General features: G+C 33.2%; 1 protein-coding gene across 1 annotated transcript; it reads right to left on the reverse strand.

The window, feature by feature from the left end:
- Positions 1 to 6,392: 6,392 nt before the first annotated feature.
- On the reverse strand, positions 6,393 to 6,614 carry K441DRAFT_539950 (uncharacterized protein; the record flags this gene model as incomplete). Its single annotated transcript, XM_067642580.1, has 1 exon — positions 6,393 to 6,614. A coding segment is annotated over one exon (222 nt), but the record flags the coding sequence as incomplete, so codon positions are not given.
- Positions 6,615 to 20,683: the final 14,069 nt, after the last annotated feature.

A 20,683-nucleotide genomic window follows, 5' to 3' on the forward strand; every position in this document is an offset into this window, starting at 1 on the left:
ACTTAATACGGTAAATATAACATTCGCAGCCGACCTATAAAGGGTATATAGCTAACCAGTAAGAATAGAGAAAGAACTAGTAATAGTAATAGATTTAGATATAAAAGCGCTAATAGGAATACAAAACATAGGAATAGAAAGCTCTATATAAAATAAGTAGTAACCAGGGTATAGATATAAGAGATAGAAGCTCTAAATATCCTAAAGAAAGTAGAAATAGAAGAAGCGAGGAATAAAAAAGAGTTAAAGGACCCTTACTAGGGGTCTACTACCTATCCATTATATAGTATAACTATAGCAATATAAACTACCGCCTTGTAAGGCCCCTACTAAATAGTCTAGACCTAGAGAAACACTATATCCTTGCTATATAAGAACTATATTATAATACCTTCACATAATTAATATACTGCCCCTAAGAATTCCAGCTCCTATATAAACTAAAAGTAGCCACACGCGTGTGCTATATAATTAGCAAGGCTATCAGCCTGTCCTTATAGTCATAGCAGGCAGTTAACCTAAATATTGCAGTTATAACAATTCAAATATATAGGGGACCGGTACAAATTATTAATGTATATAACCCTAGGGTTAAAGGGGTCCTATAAACAGAGAATATTATATTAGTAATAAGCTTACTAAAAACTAAAGGTATAGAGTCTATCCTACTAGGAGACATAAACCTCTACCACCTACAGTAGGGGGGCATCTATATTGCTACAGATTAATAGTTAAAGTACCTACTAAGAGCTATAGATATCTAGGGCCTTAAGCTAGCCACCCCCCTAGGAGCAATTATATGGTAACGAGGCACCGCTAAAAGTATAATTAACCTTACATTTATAGACGAAGGCCTATACTAGAGACTTAAAAGGTATAACCCTAAAAAAAAAAGGGCACTTATTCTAAACTATATCCCTATCTAGATATAGCTAGACCTAGATACTAAAGCATAACTAAATAGAAAAAGATACGCAATAAGGAAGCTTAAGATAGATAGTTTCCTTAATATAGTTAAATAATAACTCTAAAACCTAGAAGAAATCCACCCAATACCAAACAAGTAAGGCTTATTAGCTACCCCTAAGGAAATCAACCAAAGACTAGAAAGGATCTAGGTAGCGATTAAAAATAGGCTAAAAGAGCACTGCCCGATCTTAAAACCGGGCCCCTATACGTAATACGTATAGTCTACATAATACATAGTTCTAGTTACCAGCTAATAATAAGCAAGAAGGAAATATATAAATAGCTATAACCCTAAAGATAAAAAACGATATAAAGATATAAGAAACCAGCTAAAGAATACCCTAAAAAAAGAAGTAAGGAATAACTAGAGACGGTTTATAAATAAGTATACTTCTAACCTAAGCCTCCCCCATAATAAAGGCCTTTAAACTATAGCAAAATAGGTAAAGAAAAAGGTAGGGCGCCTAGTAGAAGACCTATACCTACCACCCCTATAAAGAGCAGAAGAATTATAGGCTATAAACGACAATAATAAAAAGGTAAAGATCCTTATAGAAAGGTTCTTCCCCTAACTAGCTCTAGTAGACCTTAGTAATATTATGGGCAAAACACTAGTGACTTGCCTATAGGTTAACAGCGATATAATAATAAAGGAAATAGCTAGAACTATTAGCTGCCTTTTAAATAATATAGCACTAGGACTAGATGGGATTCTAAATAAGGCCCTAAAAACCTGTGGGCCACTTATAGCACCTTAGCTTATAGATATAGCTAGAGCATACTTTGATATAGGCTACTACCTACAACTCGGAAGATCTATAATAACGGTTATCCTATAAAAAGAAGGCAAAGCAAATTACTTAATCCCAGGAAGCTACCGCCCTATTACCTTAGAAAATACCCTTAGTAAGATCTTAGAAAGGGTAATAGCGGAATATATAGTAAACACAGCAGAGGAATACGCCCTACTACTATAAAGCTAAATAAGGGTAAGAAAGAACCGCTTAACACTATTAGCACTTACGCTACTCGCTACCACCATTAAATCTACATAGGCGATGCGAAAGGACTTTATAGTATTAATGCTTAGCCTAAATATTAGTGGTGCCTACGATAATATACCCCATAAGCGTCTCTTATATATCCTTAGGGCAAAGGGCTTCCTAAAATGGATTATATAATTTGTCTAAGGGTTTATAGGCCAGAAAGAAACATTACTGGTCTTTAGCGGATACTAGAGCCCCCCTATTATAGTTATAACAGGAATACTACAAAGATTACCCCTCTTGCCTATACTCTTCCTTTTCTTTATAAGCAACCTACTTAACTCCTTTAAGGAAGGGGCGACTTAGGGGATAGGCTTCGTTAATAATATAAACCTAATTATATACGGGCTAACAGCCGCAGAAAATTGCAGAATACTAGAGAAAGCCTATAATACTTATATAGAATAGGCAAAACGTTATAGAGTTTAATTCTTACTAAAGAAATACCAGCTAATCTATTTTATAAGAAAACGTAACCAATTTGCAGATCTCCAGCATATAATTCGCATTTAAGGCTTTAGGGGTTAACCAGTTTAGGGCCTAAGGGTATTAAAAGTATAGGTAGATAGCAAGCTTTAGTAAAGCGTATATATAGCGCAAGCGGCCTATAAAGGCTAAGTATAGTTTATTACTTTATCTAGGATTGTTAATTCTATATAGGGTCTATACTTCTAGAGGTTACGCCTACTATATATAGCAGTCGTCCGGCTAACTATAATATATAAATCCAGTATTTAGGCTATTAGAGAAACTAAGAAGGGCCCCCCTAAATTACTCCTTAAACCACTTTAAAAGGTTTAAATAGCCTGCCTTTAAAATATTACAGGTGGGTACAAGCGAACGGCTACAGCACTGCTTAAGAAGAAATCTAATATTCCCCCCCTATAGTTATATATTAAAGCCGCTATAATATAAAGGACGCAAAATAAACGTAACTCTAATATTATAAAGTATATTAAGACACGCCTAAGTAAACTATAGAGGGACCCTAGGGTGCCCTATAGGAGAATAAACCAATAACCCTAAAGTAGGGAAGAGATATTAGAGAAATAGGTAAAGAAAGCAGAAGAAGAATGGTGCCGCTTTAGGGCCTAGGCCTATATAGAGGAGGAAGGGAAACGCGTAAGAGGTTAGCAAAGACAATAGTAAGATAGAGAAAGGAGCTAAAGTAGAACATATAAGAACGCTAGGAAACTATCTACCGCAATATAATACTGGTTAGACTAACGCTAAAGAGGTAAATAGGAGTTAAAGGTACAGAGGCTAACTTAGGCAAGATAAACCTAAGCTATAGTATAGTTAACGCTATAGGGGGTAAATACCTAAGGGCTCTAAGAAGGCCTAATAAAGGCAGAAAATATAATAGCAATACTCTTAAGAATAGGAATAATAGGACTAAAAGATTAGCTTTACTGAGTAGGTGTCCTAGTAGGTAGCTTAAGATATAAATATAGCTGGCCAAAATAAACACCAAAACACGTAATACTGCTATGCCCCCTACGCACCAATTAAGAAATAATGCTCTTAGTAGCTAGCATAGAGAACTATAATACACTACTCTTAATATAAAAAGGCCTTAAGGCGGTTACCTAGTAGCTTATTAGTTAAAATATGCTAAATCAGTTCCGGGTTATAAGGGAAATAGTAATAAAAGGCAAGGGGGCAAGCAGCAGGTGCTCCCTAGTAACTCTACAGTAGTAGAGTAATAGTTTATAATACTAGCGTATCCGTAGGCTTATTACGGCAGTAGTAGTTCCTAAGAAGGTTAAATAGTAAGGTAGTAGAGCACTATAGGCGACTTATAGGCGCTAAGTAGGCGAGTCCTAAAAGGCGGGGAGATGGATCACGGGGTTTTCTCATTTTTCTTAAATAGAGTTTTCTCCCCACATGTAAATAAGGAGTAGTCCGCGTAGGCCCAATAAGGATCTAAATTGGACGTTAAGCAATGAATTATTATTATTAATTAAATTCTTTTATTATTAGGAACCCCATTAGGTTCTTATAATCTATCTTAACTATAAATAGTTTTTCTACGCCTTATAAGAATGCTCTCCATTTCTTAAATACTATAACTATCCCTAATAACTCCTTATTATAGACGTTATAGTTTAATTCTAGTAGTGTTATCTTTCTACTATAGTATACTACTAGGTGCTATACGTCCTTATACCTCTATAGTAAGCATACTCCTAATATATAATCTAATATATCCATTTCTACAACCGTGTCTAATCCTAGTTAATAGATTTTAAGAATTAGCTCCTAGGTAAATAACTCCTTAAGTTCTTTAAATAGCTTTCTTTATAAGCCTAGTAAACGGTTTAATATTCTTTAACTATTATACTATAAACCTTCTATAGTAGTTGCAAAATCCTAAAAATAACCTTAACTATATTATATTCTCTAGTTCTTACTAACTTACTATAGCTTTAATTTTCTTTAGGTCTATACTAATATAATCTAATTTAATAATAAATCTAATAAAATTGGTCTTTCTTATAAAGAACTCGCATTTCTTAATTGCTACTAGCATCTATTTTTCCTATAGTCTCCTTAAAACCCATTTAATATATTCCCCGTATTCTTCCTTAGTTATTAAGTAGATAATATTATTATTAAGATATTCTCCTAATATATTATTAATTCGCTTCTAGAATATTACCAGTGTATTTATTAATCCAAATTATATAACTAATAGCTTATATAGTCCTTCTCTTAATCTAAAGGCTACCTTCTATTTATCGCCTTCCTTAATTCTAATCTGGTAGTATACCTATCTCAGATCTATCTTTATAAAGATTTACGCGTTACCTATCTAATCTTAGATTTCGCTAATTAAGGGTAAAGAATACCTATCCTTCTAAGTAATGCTATTTAACTATTTATAGTTAATATATAGCCTAAGTTTTCCGTTCTTCTTTAGTACGAATAATACTAGATATCCTACTAATAACTGCGATGGTCTAATATATCCTTTCTATAAGATTTTCTAGATAAACTCCTTAAGTGCTCCTACCTCTTCTTAAGTAAGCTTATAGGTTAGGAAGAACCTTAAACTTATTCCTAGTTCTAACTTTATCTTATAGTCCTATACTATATAATCCGCTAGCTTTTTACTTTTTAGGCTCTATAATTTCTTGCCGTATTTATAGTATCTCTTTAGTATATAACTTAAGCCTCGCTTAGTCTCTTTATATATCGCTCTAACTTAGTATTATACTAACTTAGTTTACTATTATATCTTATATTATTAAGTATTTCTAATATTAACCTAACCTGTAATCTAATTAATCTTTAGATTGTATTCCTATAACTAAGGCATTCCTAATACTACCTTATCCCGTCCTAGTAATAGGATATTAAAAGATATCTTAATTTATCTTCCTTTAATGGTTATCTAAATAGGTCCTATTTTAAGATTAATAATCCCTCCTCTATAGGCTATTAGATCTTCTAAAATTATAACTAATAGGTAAGGTTATTCCTTCTATCTATAAGGTAATCCTATTTTTTTTAACTACTATTAATAAAATATAGTTCCGCGTTGCTTTACTATCTATTAATGCTTTAAACTGCTAATTTTGCCACTTAACTTATAAATTTAGGTATTATCCTTAAATTCCTTTAAGGGTCTAAGGCTCTACTACTAGCTCCCCCTAGTTCTATAGGCCTCTACTTTTCCTAACTATTAGCTGTTTAATCCTATTACGCTTAGCTTATTCTTTAGCTAATACCTAGTTCGCTTTTTATCTTTAATATACTATAAATACGTATTCCATCAGGAAAACGGGAAGTGGCGTAGGAAATTTGGTTTCGCTAAATGTGTTTTTGGGGCCCGGGGCTAGCTTTCCGCCATATTAGCTGACCCCCTAGAGCCTAGGGCCAGCTTTCTGCCATATTAGCTAACCCCCTAGAGCTATACGCTAGCTTATAGCTATAAAATAAATATTATCACTATTATTGCATTTTTTGCCATTAGGGTATTAAAATCCTAAAGGCCTCCTAGTAGGCTCTACGTTAGGAAAACGGGGAGTGGCGTAGGAAATTTAGTTCTACTAAAAGCGTTTTTGGGGCCTAGGGCTAGCTTTCCGCTATATTCGCTAAAGCCTAGAGCCATTACAATTCTTAAATGGCTATGGCTAAAAGAGCGCAATACTATATATATTGCAGCAATAAGCCAGCTTATAGCTATAAAATAGATATTATTGCCATTATTGCATTTATCGCAGATATTATATATATTGCTTTTATTAAAATCTATATTTATAACTATGCTTTTCGTTTACGGCTTTGACTCTTTGCATATTTATTAGCAGCTTATTTACCTTTTAAAAGAAAATCTTTATTATATAATGTATTAAACTGATTAAAATCAACCTAAGGATTAATAAAAAAGCTTTGGGGCTCTAACCTAAGCTTTAATGGCACTATATGCGCGCTATGGAGCACTAATGAAAGGTTATAAATATGACGTCCACTAATACTTCGTTGGCACTTTGCAAGAGATCGCTGCCATGGCTCTACCTCCACCATACCGTGAAAATCGTTTACGCGGCCTATATCTTTAAGATGAAGCAGGTTAACCAAAACACCTATATATTAAAGCCACCTACCCTGTGAGTTTAACCTTTCTTTGTCTATAACTGTAATAATTAGTTAAGCCTTTCCAGGAAGTATACCGCTAAGAGGGTATATCTACCCAGAAGTGGCAGTTTGCGTATACTCTTGCACCTATATATAGTCTCGTCTCCATTTACCTTGGCTCTGCCAATTATATGCGTATTAGATAAACTCTTTAGCTATAGAGTCTAGGCTCTTTCTATCCCGCTTCTAATATTGGACTAAGTTATAGATGCATATAAAGTATAAGCCTACTTTAGAAGAATCCTCTTCTCTGTAATCCATTTAAATATTAGTAGTAGAGGTTCTATCCTGCTTATTACGATTCTCTTATAAAAACACAGCTAGTGCTTTAATAAAACCAGAAAGCCCTGTTTCGTTTTCAACTTAATATACCCGGCGCTATATTTTAATTAGGATACCAGCCTCTTCTGCTATATATCTGTTGTCCTGGTTAATAAACCAGCCCATATTAGTTAGGTCCACTAGTTATATTAGGGTTATAGCATAAACTACCTTAGCAATATCTACTGGCGATAAAGGTTTCGTTACTTTAAGCATACAAAGTTCTTCTATTGCCATTATTTGGAGGTACTAGGTATTATAATGGAGTAATTGCTCCTAGTAGTTAGAGCGCTTATTTATACGGTTAAAAAATGCCTTTACTAGAAGTTTGTGTATAACCTTACTATGCTTAATATCTATACTGGTAAGGCTACCTATCTTACGGATGTAGTAGGGGTAGTAGGTAAGAGCGTGAAGCTTTAGAATATTAAAGTGCTATTCTTATGTTGCGTGGTATAATAGGCGGAATCTAGAGAAGGCGGTTTTTGTCTAGTCTATAATATAGAGTGCATATTCTATATACCTAATAGTATTATCGTTATATAAAGCGTATTATGCAAGCATTATAAAGTCTAAGACTGCTTAAGCATATAGCATTACTCCCATATATTCCTTTGGTATAAGGGGTGCCAGTACTACTATAAGCTATTATATTATATCCTTCCGGAGATAGCCTGTCTATTAACTAACTAATATAAACTCTTTAAACCGTTTTATACTAACAAATTCCGGTATTTAACTAAATCGTTTATTTAGCATGGCATTAATATAGTCTTCGGTTAAACCCTACCACTTTAGTTACCCTTTTAATTGCTATAGTTTTGCATTTTTAAGTAAGAGATTCTTAGTCCAGTTAATTAGGTTGGTTACTGTCCCTTTTATAAGCTGGTGCAGTATATTAGGAGTTATATAGGTATGGATATTTACTAAGTAATGCTTCTAGGTAAAGTTTTATTATAGGTAAACCTAAGTATCGTCCGACTGTTTAATATTCCTTCTAGATTAGAGCTCTATTTATTATCTTGTGCTTATATAATTACGGAACTTCTATTTAGCCTAGAGATTTCTTTGCTGGTCGGGCGGTATCTAGCATATAGTATATTATCGAAGATTCTTTACACCTATAATTACGACTTACTCCTTATAGTCCGCTATTATTAATAAGATAATAGGGTAATATACTCTTATCTTTCCGTCTATATAGGCAATATAAATACCAGTCTTTAAAATCGTTTCTAGCGCTTAAGATGCTATTAGTTAGTAATATACGGGTAGGTGGCTTAAAGCACTTACGGGCTAATATAAGTTCTATTGCGGTATAGTATACTTCTAATTTAACCTGCCCCTTTGTAATAGAAATAAACCTAAGTAATACTATACCTGGGCGTTTCTGTGTATAGCGAGTTCGGCTATCCAAGTTAAATACTAAAGCGTACACTGGATATATCGTTATTTTACCTTATTTAGACAGTAAGGTCTTATTAGTCGCAATAACTAGCGGCACTATAGTAGCGCCTAGTAGAAGCTGGTCCTGCTAGTACTACTAACGGTTACTAGTATAAACTTCTGTATATATCCGTGAATTATCGTCGTTAAATAGTCGGACTAGGGCGTATGTAAGATTTAGGGTAAATAGCTGGTGACCTAGTAAGAACCGTAGTACCTATACAATACTTCTGTATTAAATGTAGTATTTAGTCTATTCTATTAAATCCTTTCCTTTATTAACTTATAACATGTATTCTTCCCATTTTTTAGGTATAATACCCTGGTTTAATTAATTATATCTCCAAAATAAGTCGTTTAAGTTCTTTACAGATATCTAATCTTGTAGTAGCGGAGTAAGCCGGGGGTCTCGTAGAAATCGATCAATAGCCCCCTATGACACTTTTTCTTGGATAAAGAATAGGGCAAGTGCATACTCCGCTTTACTTTAAAATGGGTAAAATTTGGTTTTAGCGTTATTAGGTAGATTAGGGCATTGCTAATACAGCTACGTCTTGTCTTTAGTTGCATAGTATTGCACTAGTTTACTAGTACCTCTCCTAGTAACCTCTATATAGCCTTCTATCCTAATAGATATTATAGTTAATAACAATCCTCTCTCTTATAGGGGGGGTTTCGGTTAGTTAATAGAGGTCTCTATAGTAGGTACCTCACAGTATATAGCCTGGTCGTTTAATAGTGGGGTAGATATCCCATTAGCAGTAATAATTACTATATTATTATTACGCAATATAAAGCCCTCGTCTTCGGAAGATATTTGTTGGTTATAGTTAGCGATTTTTAGTGTGTTATCAAATCCGTTATTAGTAGTTTAATAGTTAAATTAGACCGGTTTATTTTTATCCCTACGTCTACGCCTTTTCTAGGGGTTGCTTTGCCTTTGGATTTCATCCTTATATTTATATTTTATTTTATAATATTCCGCGCCGCTAGTAAAACATAGGATTATACGGCATTGGCTATATCTTCTATCTATAAAGTATACGGTAACTATTATAGATTTAGCTAGTATTTACGGCTTATTAATGCTTAACTTACTCTTATACTAGGGTAGTAATATATTAAGCAGATATAATATTATTATTTCTAGCTTTATAGTTAGTAAGGAGTAAAGTAGACGCGTATAGAGGATTTTTTATAAACTGCTTACACGTGGAGTTTATAAGGTATTATATAATCCGCTAATAATAAGATACCTAAAAATGTAATATTTATAATATTACGGATATCTAACTCTTATAAACCACTGACCTTGAAATTATCTCCCATTAATATCACTAGATTTCAATTTCTTATAATTCTAGTTCTAATGTATACTACCAAACCTATGCGTTGGTTCGGTTTATAATATTACAAATATTAGCATGCTATATCGTATACCCAGGGCATACTGTGTATAATAGTCGCAATATCGCCTTCTCGCATCCTTGTTTCCTACCTCTTAGCAGCACTACCTAGCTCTAGGGCATACACCAGACCCGCACATTAATACGGTTTGCAATATCGCAAATATTAGCATACTATATCGCATGCTATATATATAATAGTCGTAATATTACAACCTTAGTTCCTGCCTCTTAGCAGCACCACCTGGCTCTAGGGCATAGCACTAGACCTATGCGTTGGTATAATTTGCAATATTATAAATATTAGCGTGCTATATCGCACACCTAAGGCATACTATATATGCAATAGTCGCAATATTGCAACCTTAGTTCCCGTCTCTTAGCACTACCACCTAGCTCTAGGGCATAGCACTAGACCTATACGTTAGTACGATTTATAATATTATAAATATTGGCGTACTGTATTGTATACCTAAGGCATACTATATATATAATAGTCGCAATATTATAACCTTAGTTCCCGCCTCTTAGTACTACTACCTAGCTTTAGGGCATAGCACCAGACCCATACGTTAGTATAATTTGCAATATTATAAATATTGGCGTGCTATATCGTATACCTAAGGCATGCTATATATGCAATAGTCGCAATATTACAACCTTAGTTCCTACCTCTTAGCGGCACCACCTAACTCTAGGGCATAGCACCAGACCTATACGTTAGTATAATTTGCAATATTGCAAATATTAGCGTGCCGTATCGCACACCCAAGGCATACTATATATATAATAGTCGTAATATTATAACCTTAGTTCCTACCTCTTAGCAGCACTACCTAAGTTCTAGTTCCCTTAATCCCTTACCTAAGGCACACTACTAGACTATTATATTAACATATTTTACAATATTGCAAATACTACCGTATTATATTGTATACTTAAGGCATCTTATATCTATAATAATTGCAGGCTTAACTTATTACCTTCTCGTATCCTAGCTGCACTTAGTATTAATAGGTTTTACTTCCCTTTAATCCCGGATCTAGGGTATATACTTAGCTCCCCGCAATTACAAGATTCCGTAATATTGCAGTTATTTAAATATCGCGCCGTATACCTAAGGAATGGAATATATGCATTATCTATAATATCTAAATCCTCTACCTAAGCTTTTAATTTATATTTTCTATATAATGATTATATTTTCCTAGGATCCCAATTATAAGACACCTCTACCCTTAGGCGATTATGCGTTTTCGCAATATTGCCAATATCTAGGGTTGTGCACTTTTACTTTTATCTCTATACTTATTTATAAAATTAATTTACCTTACCGTCGCAAATCTAGCCTCTGGTTGTTTACTTCTATAATATTTAACCCTTCTCGACCTTCTCTTTTCTATATTGTATTTCTTATTATATTATAAGCAACTCGCAAAATATTTTATTAGCGGCAGTTTTCGTATTATATCCTTTCTTATATTTGAGTTTAGCAAGTTATATATCTTAGTCTATTAGTGCTATACCGGTCCGCCTATTTACTAATCGCGCTAATTAATTATTTTAGAATCCGTATTTTAACCCACTATTAGGGTTCTACCCTCCTATATAAATACTATCTAGGACGCCAAGACTGCTATCTAATTATCCTATAAGATAAACCCTAAGAGATTAGAACTTAAGGCGGCAATACTATAGGGAAGCTAGGACTAAGTTGGGAATATACCTAGCATTTATAATTATATTCACGCTAGAGAATACGTTAAGTATGGGATATGCAGCAATATAGAAGCGTTAGCGTTTAATAATTGCCGCCTTTAAGCAGTATCCCATCCAGTTATTTATAGAGAGGAGCTACTCGGCACTATTATAGAGCGAAAATTAAAATAGTAAAAGGAGTAAGACTAGAATCGGCAAGCTAAAAAAGGGTAATACTATTTATAGGCGATAGGAATAATTCCGACCTAGTGCCTTCTCGCTAGTCCAAAACACTAAAGCTTATAGAGAAGCATCGCTATAATAAATTAAAAGCACCTCCGGCCAACGCCCTAAGTAGGATCTCGCCGCACTTTATTAAGAGTAAAATAACTCTATAAGCTTGCTCTACAACAATATATTTTAGTACTGCTTATATTATTACTTAGTCTTATCTCTAATCTATTATAAAGTAGAAGCCTTATAAGTCCGCCTACTAGACACTAGTTAGCCCATACTAGGACGAGCTTATATTAATAGCCATCGTACCTAGTAGTAAGATTTAGCCTATAGGCTTTAACACTAAGCGCCCTTATAATGGCTATAGTCCTGCCTAATATAGGAAAAAGCTAGCTATTATAATTAGCGACGCCATAAACTCTAGTTTATAAATGCTAAAGCCAGAAGTCTAACTTCTATGTAAGTGCTTTATATTGCAGGTATTTCAGCTCTTATAGTATATTACTAATATTTAAATCTAGTTACATCCTTATTAAATACGTAGGTTACAGCTGGCCTATTTCCGACCCTAAATAGCATAACTTCTATGCCAATAACGCCTTAAACCGGTGTTTAGAAACTAGTTGCTATTAAAACATCTACTAGTTCTGGTAATAATACCACCCTAACTAACCCGCTATTAATCCCTACCCATATTCCCAAAAATAGCGACTAGTCCACGGCTAGTATTACTAAGATTACTACCGTTAGCGAAAATAATACTATAATCTAAAAAGGACAATATAGATACTTCTAGAAGTCAGCTATCTTTACCACTAGCGTTAGTAAATACCCCTAAGCCGTGCGGGATTAAGAAGATGGTATAATTAGAAAATAATATAACAACTCTAGATAACGCTATAGACGTAAAGTTTACTAACAGTAGTAATAACAAAGATAATAGCGCTCCCCTCCCTAGTAAAGGTGATAGCGCTAAAAACGACTTCGTGGACTATAAGAACAAAAGGGATATTAGTAATCCCAATGCCACGTTTTTTTAATATATGTACGTCTATATATCTCTAATATATCCAATATAGACGCTCTCTAAATTTAAAACTAATATTTATTTAGTTTAAATTCTGGCTTTAACTAAGTAATAAGGAAAGAATGTAAGTATATTAATAAAAATCTATAACCAAAGGTATGCGGATGCCTCCGTTTTAATCCTAATATTAACTTTAACACAGGTAGCCTTTTATTGCCACTATAGCCGGTTACAAAATCCTTTAGGGAGAAAAAATATTAACTAATTACCGCCTATTGTTAGATTATATTTAAAGAAGACAACGTTAATAGCGGTATACGCACTAACTAGATGGGCTTAGGTAAAACGGTAACCGCAATTCTTGCCTATCTACTAAATTAATTAATTAATGTTAATAAATAGGCTATTTAGGATTCCTAAGTAAAAAGTATGGATTATATTTTACTTATTCCGGAGGGAAAGCTAAAAGTGCGGAATACTCCTTATAGGATAGATTATAAAGGCAGTATACCTATATTAATAAGAATCCATATTCTAAATTTAAAGAGTTAATAAACTAACGCTTTTTATAGCGCCACCTAGACGTTTATTAGCCTGGGTAAATAATATAAAAGTAGGGCTTAGCTATTAACGTATTAAGGATATACGCAAATCCATAGATATAAATAGTAGAAGGGATATTTAGTTTCGGCTAATTTATAATAACTATAATAAAATAAACTGCAAGTTTCTCTCTAATATTCTTAAGTATTATAAAAGCAATGTTATTCTTAATGCAGATACCCCCGACGTTAAATATTATACCCTACTTATTAGCTTATCTGGATTTTGTTATTACTATAATATTAAAGTGTTAAAAAAAATCTCTTAAGTCTACTAGGTATAAAATAGCACAGACTATAAAGTCTAAAATGCCCTATTATATAGCACTATATACATCTTATCCAATTCTATTATATTAAGAAGCGCTTAACTTAAAGCTAGTAGTCGATTAGTAGGTCCGCAAAAATTAGCTAATTAGACAATACCCTTATCTAGTAATATTCCAGTACTCTAAGAGGCGCTATTTCTAGTAATCTTAGCGCCTTTCTAGAAACTCTATTAATAAGGTAGGGTAACAAATAGGAGAGTAAGCCTAGTTATAATCTACCACTCGGCCCCAATGTCTTCATACTATAGGGAAGTGTTAATAAGATAGTTAGGACAAAAGTAAAGCTAACTAAAGGTACTAGGAAGAAAATATAAGAGGTTATAGACGGCTTCTATAATATTATCCCCTAGTTCGTTATTAGATATTTAATAAAGACAAAGTAGTTTATTAAGGAACTGCTTATTTAGATTAAAGCGACGCAAACTAACCGGAACTCCTATACTACCTATAATCCCTCCACTGCAAAGCAGATAAATAAGGCCACTTTTAACCTTAAAATAAAGTTTAAGCCATTATATAGTAAGAAATTAGTTAGCTAATTATATAGAGTGTTAAAACTATAATACGGAACTATAGAATAATATTAGCTTAGTATAGCATTATAGAAAGCCTTTATATCTATGCTAGTTTTTTAGGATAGCATAATTAAAAGGATAAAGGTTAAGGTTTTAATATGCCTATTACACCCATATGCTTATTAAGACAATAATAAATAAAATTATACCCTTGGCCGTTGCAAGAACCTTAATAATTTAATCCTTTACGGTAAGTTAGACTCTTCTATATAGACGAGCCTAAATATAGATGCCTTAAAGACTATTTTTACTAAACTTGGGCCTACTCGCAAATATAATCTATAGAAATTAATTATGTTTACCGTATTCCCTATAATCGCATTTATAATACGCCTAGTATATTATATTTATAATAAGCGCAATATTCTTACATCCTACTCTTTATTTAATCTCTTAGATATAAATATAGCGAGAATACCTACCGTCTTATAGCTAGCCAGATCCAGATTAAGAGGGATAAAGTTATTATTAATGACTTTAATACCAAGGCCTACTAAGGCCTCTTACTTCTACCGGCCAGGATCCGGACAGTAACTCTTAGCAGTAACTTTACTACTTAAATCTCTTGCTAAGTTTCGTTCTGCTAGTGTAAAATCAGTGGCTTAGAGCTTATTTTTAGTATTATAGATTTTAGAGCCGTAGATTAATTAATTGGCGTAGAGCCGTTATATTATAGTAAAGCTATATCTAGGCAATCTATATCGTAATCCTTAGTATAGTGTTATATATAGAAATACTTAATTATAAGAATTATATTTTAATTAAATTTATAAGATTATAACTAAAAGTCCTCGCGGTATAGTAATATGGTAAGTAATATAATTGCTACTATTTAGAGCTAGCCTAATAAGATTAAAAACAGTTATCTCTAATATATATATATATATAACAAGAAGCGTAACTTATAAAATTAGGCCTTAAGATTTAATTAAAAATATAATATTTATAATTTAAAGCCTTTACTAATACATAATTTTATAATAAATAACCTTCTTTTTATTGTTCTTAACGCGCTATAGATAAGAATTAAACCTACCACACCTAAGAGTTGCACTCGCGACATCTAATTACTCAATCTGGCTAGGTGGCTCAGTAATAATACAATAAGACTTAGCAATAATATAATAAGGCTTATAAGACTCGGCGACAATATAATAAGGCTTATAAGACTCGGCGGTAATATAATAAGACTTAGCGTTAAGCACTAGGAGAATTTGGGGGTTGCTCTGTCACTATAAGAAGGCTATAATACTTAGCGTAGTATTAAACTTTAAAGATCCCATTTATAGAGTTTTTATTAATAACCTATTAATAAAACGTTAACAGCGCTTAATTTTAGTGCTTTTGTTAGCGGGTATAGGCCTTTAAATTTATAGGTTTACACGGGATAATATAGTCTTTAACGCCGTTTAAAAGGCCTCTAATAATATTAGCAATATTATAAATATTAACGTGCGTCGCATACCATACGTACAATATTTAAAATCTTACCTACTGCCGGAGTTATGGTTTTTGTGACCCCATATACACCCCAAACCCGCGTAATAGTGAGTTTATTTCATTTCCAATAGCTCCTTGCACTACTTGCGCGACCTTAATTAAATTTCCACATCATACGCCGCCTACTTAAGATCCTCTAAATAACTAGGATAGTAAACGCATAGAGTAAAAGCCCTATCCCATCTTAATTTTAGGTATTTGCTATTATAATTACCTTAAAAGCTCCTTACTGACCCCCTATTAGATTTTTATTGGACCGCCGTTTTATAGCTTACTCTTTGGCTTCTTAATTACTCAGCCAACCTCTCTATAACAATTATTGGCCATTAAACCGGCGTAGTTGCTAACGTTACTTATAACTTTAAAGAGCTATCCACGGATAAGGTTTTTCTGGATACTATTAAGTCTTTAGTTCACAGCGTCCAGTTCAGCTATTTTAGACTCTTTTAAGTCCTTAAACTTAGTGTTAAGCTAGTCTTACTTATACTTTAGCGTAACTAGTTCTAGCGGCGATTTCTTAATCTATTTAATTTCTACCTTTAACTTATTACGCTCCTTTATAAGACGGATTTCTAGGGCTAATTAGGCTATCTTTATATAATCTAGCTCCGTCTTTAGTTAGTCGCGCTTAAGCGTCCAAGAATCCTCTATTAACTTTTGTATGCTCTTTATAGCCTCTAATTCTTACACAAATTTAACTAACTTTTTAGATATTATAGTGGACTTATTATACCAATAATCAACTAATCTTAAATAAGATAAGACTGTTATATCTAGTGCCTTATATTTCGCTAAAAGCTCTTAAAATATTACCTTTTTCTAATTTATATTATTATACGCTTCGGTTAATGCGAATATAGTTTTATAACCTTGGAGTTATAGTCCTACTTTATTACTTAGGCGTCCCAGATTAAATTAATAATAGATATATTTTAAGCCTTCTTAGCTTTTTAAAGTTCCTTAATATTAGTTTTTAGACTCTCTATATTCTAGTAATTAGCAGCTAATACAGTCTATAAAGTATTCTACTTCTCCTTTATGCGACTAATTATCTAACTTATAATATTAAAGAGGTCCCCCTTTTATAGTTTTCTAGTTTCCGTAACAGCCATCTCTATAGCGCTATTTTTATTTAACTTAGTTCTCTCTAGACTATATATAGCGGCATTTCCAGCGGCCGATAGAATAGAATAGGTTAGTAAAGGCTTCTTAAGAGGTAGCTAAACTATCTTTATAGCTTTAGCTGCCTTACTATTCTTCTCTTACTTAATTAGAAACCCTTTAATCCCCTTTTAGCAACTATTTACCACCTTCTTCTTTTATAGCTTTAGAGCTGGCTTTATAGTTCCATCTCCGTTCTTTAGTAACACCTTTTTAACATAGGGACGCTTAGTGCGCTTAGCTAGGGTAGTTATATACCCCGGCTTTTTATTCATCTATAATAACTAATTAGCGTAAGATATCTATAACTCCTCACTAGTATATATACTATTGCGACATTCACCTTAAAATAGGTTAAGGGCTAGTATATAGTTAAGGTAAGGGGAAATTTATTCTAATATAGAGAGTAGGTAATAGATAGGTAGATATATAGTTTATAATATTACAAATATCTTTATACTAATTCGTATACTTAGGGCATGCTATATATATAATAGTCGCAATATCGCCTCTTCGCAACCTTAGTTCCCGCTCTTAATAGCACTACCTAGCTCTAGGGCATAGCACCAGACCTATATATTAGTACGATTTATAATATTATAAATATTGGCGTGCTATATCGCATACCTAAGGCATGCTATATATATAATAGTTGCAATATTACAACCTTGGTTCCCGCTCTTAGCAGCACTACCTAGCTCTAGGGCATAGCACTAGATCTATACGTTAGTACGATTTGCAATATTGTAAATATTGGCGTACTATATCGCATACCTAAGGCATGCTATATATATAATAGTCGCAATATTACAACCTTAGTTCCTGCCTTTTAGCAGCACTACCTGGCTTTAGGGCATAGCACTAGACCTATACGTTGGTACGGTTTACAATATCGCAGATATTGGCGTATTGTATTACATACCTAAGGCATGCTATATATGCAATAGTCGCAATATTACAACCTTAGTTTCTGCCTTTTAGCAGTACTACCTAAGTTCTAGTTCCTTTAATCCTTAACCTAGGGCATACCACTAGACTATTACATTAATATATTTTACAATATTACAAATACTAACGTACTACGTTGTATACTTAAGGCATTTTATATCTATAATAATTATAGGCTTAACTTATTACCTTCTTATATCCTAGCTGCACTTAGCACTAATAGGTTTTACTTCCCTAGAATCCCTAATCTAGGGCACACCACTAGATCTACGCAAATATATACAATATTTTAATTATTTTTATTTAATCTGTTATACCCAGCCTAATATTACTAATATTGCGCGCAATAACTATTTATTTTATTTTAGTTTAATTCTTAAATTAATTTACCTTCTTAGTTATCGGTTGTTTACCTATATAGTTAGTAGACCTTTTCTACCTTATGTCTTCCATCATAAGTCCACCGTCTTAACTTTTTTTATTTTAGTATATCTTCTTACACCAGATATTATTAAGAGGAGATTTTTCATAATGGCTTTTTAGGAAAGTGAGCTTAGTAAGTTAAACCATATAGGCCATTAAAGCTAAGCTAGTCTATCCTTTTACTATTTATACTAACCCGCCATTATAGGTCCCGAAGTACAGCCTATTGCTAATAATAAACCCTTACACCCGCATCCCGTCTAGTACGCCTTAGCTGCTGTCTAGCTATTAGACGCAATAGTCCGTTAGGGTTTAGCAATTAATATATCCGGGCTACGTGCGGCTAAGGCCCACCTTTAAAAGATACTTAATAAACATAGATATTTTAAGGCCGAATAATACCGCTAGACCGAGATCCGTAGTAATGTAAAAGCAATTACACTTACTAAAATTAACGCCTTTAAGCAGTATCCCAATTAAACGTTTACGGGAAGAAGCTACTTAGCACTTATTATAAGGATAAAGTTAAATAAATTAAGAGTAAAATTAGAACCGCTAAGTTAAAAGAGGCCAACTCTATTAACAGACCCAGAAGATAACTTAGACTTAATTCCTCTACGCTTAAACAAAAACCGGAAAGGTTATAAGAAGCATTATTAAGTAAAACCGGAAATACCTAAAGCTAACCCTTATGCCGGGATCTTACTATACTATATTAAGAGTGACGTAACCCTATTAGCGTATACTATATATATATCTCGCAGTTCTAATGCTACCGTTACTCGGTTTCGTCTCTAAGCTATTATAAAAGATAAGTTTTATAGGTCTACTAATTGGACGCTAGATAGTTTATCTTGGGATAAGCTTATATTAAAAGCCACCACATCTAGTGGCGCGTTTTATCCCGTCGACTTTAATACTAAGTATTTATAGAATAGCTTCGGCCCTATTAGGAATAAAGAAGAGTTGGCTACTATAATTAGCGATGCTATAAACTTTAGCTTATAGATGCTAAAGCTAGAAGTCTAACCTTTACATAAGTACTTTACATTATAAGTATTGCAGCTCTTTTAGTATATTGCTAATATTTAAATCTAGCTACATCCTAATTAAATAGATGGACTATACTAGACCCATTTCTAAACCTAAATAGTGTAGCTTTTATGCTAATAATGCCTTAGACTAATATCCGGAAACTAGTTGTTACTAAAATATCTACTAGTTCTAGTAATAACGCCACCCTAACTAACCCGCCTTTAATCCATACTAGTATTCCCAATAATAGCAACTAGCCTACGCCTAATATTGCTAAGACCACTACTATTGGCGGAAAGGATACTATAATAGGCGGAACCTCTAAGTAGGGCGATAAGGATACTTCTAATAGTTAACTACCTCCACTATTAGCGTCGGCGGATACTACAGAACTCTATAAAATTGAGAAGATTATATAGGTTAAAAGAAACGGAATAAATGTAATAAACGTTATAGAAGTGTTGTCTAATAATAGTAGTAATAATAAAGATAATAACGATCTCCTCCCTAATGTAGGTAATAAGGCTAAAAACGACTTTAAGGACCATGCGGATAATAAGGAAGGAAATAATTCTAATGCTACGTTCTTTAGACGCATATATATATATATATCTCTAATATATCTAATATAGATACTCTTTTAATTTAAAACTAATTTTTTTTAGCTTAAATTTTGGTTTTAATTAGGCGATAAAGAAGGAGTGTAAACGTATTAACGAAACTCTATAGTCGGAGGCATATAAATGCCTTTGTTTTAATCCTAACGCCAACCTTAACGCAAATAGCCTTTTATTACCGCTATAGCCAGTTGCAAAATCCTTTAGAGCAAAAAAATGTTAACTAATTACCGCCTATTACTAGACCGTAAACAAAAAATATAACATTAATGGCGGTGTGTGCGCGGACTAGATAGGCTTAGGTAAGACAGTTACCACAATTCTTGCCCATCTATTAAATAGATTAATTATTATTAATTAATAGGCTGTTTAGGATTCCTGAGCAAAAAAAGATAGATTATATCTTACTCGTTCTGCTAGGGAAGCTAAGGATATGTAATGCCCCTTATAGAGTAGCCTGCTAATTTAGTGTATATATATTAATAAGAATCCGTACTCCGTATTTAAAAAACTTAATAGCCTAACGCTCATAATAGCACCACCTAAAGCTCTATTGGCATGGAAAAAGAATATTAAGCTAGTATTTGGCGAAAATTACTTAACTATAATATGCGAGAATATAGGCAAGAATAAGGGCACCGCGGATATTTAGTTTTAAATTATACATAGTAACTACACAAAAACGGCCTGGGAGTGCCG

The sequence above is a fragment of the Cenococcum geophilum genome (genome assembly GCF_001692895.1).
Source record: "Cenococcum geophilum 1.58 unplaced genomic scaffold K441scaffold_4, whole genome shotgun sequence".
NCBI lineage: Eukaryota > Fungi > Ascomycota > Dothideomycetes > Gloniales > Gloniaceae > Cenococcum > Cenococcum geophilum.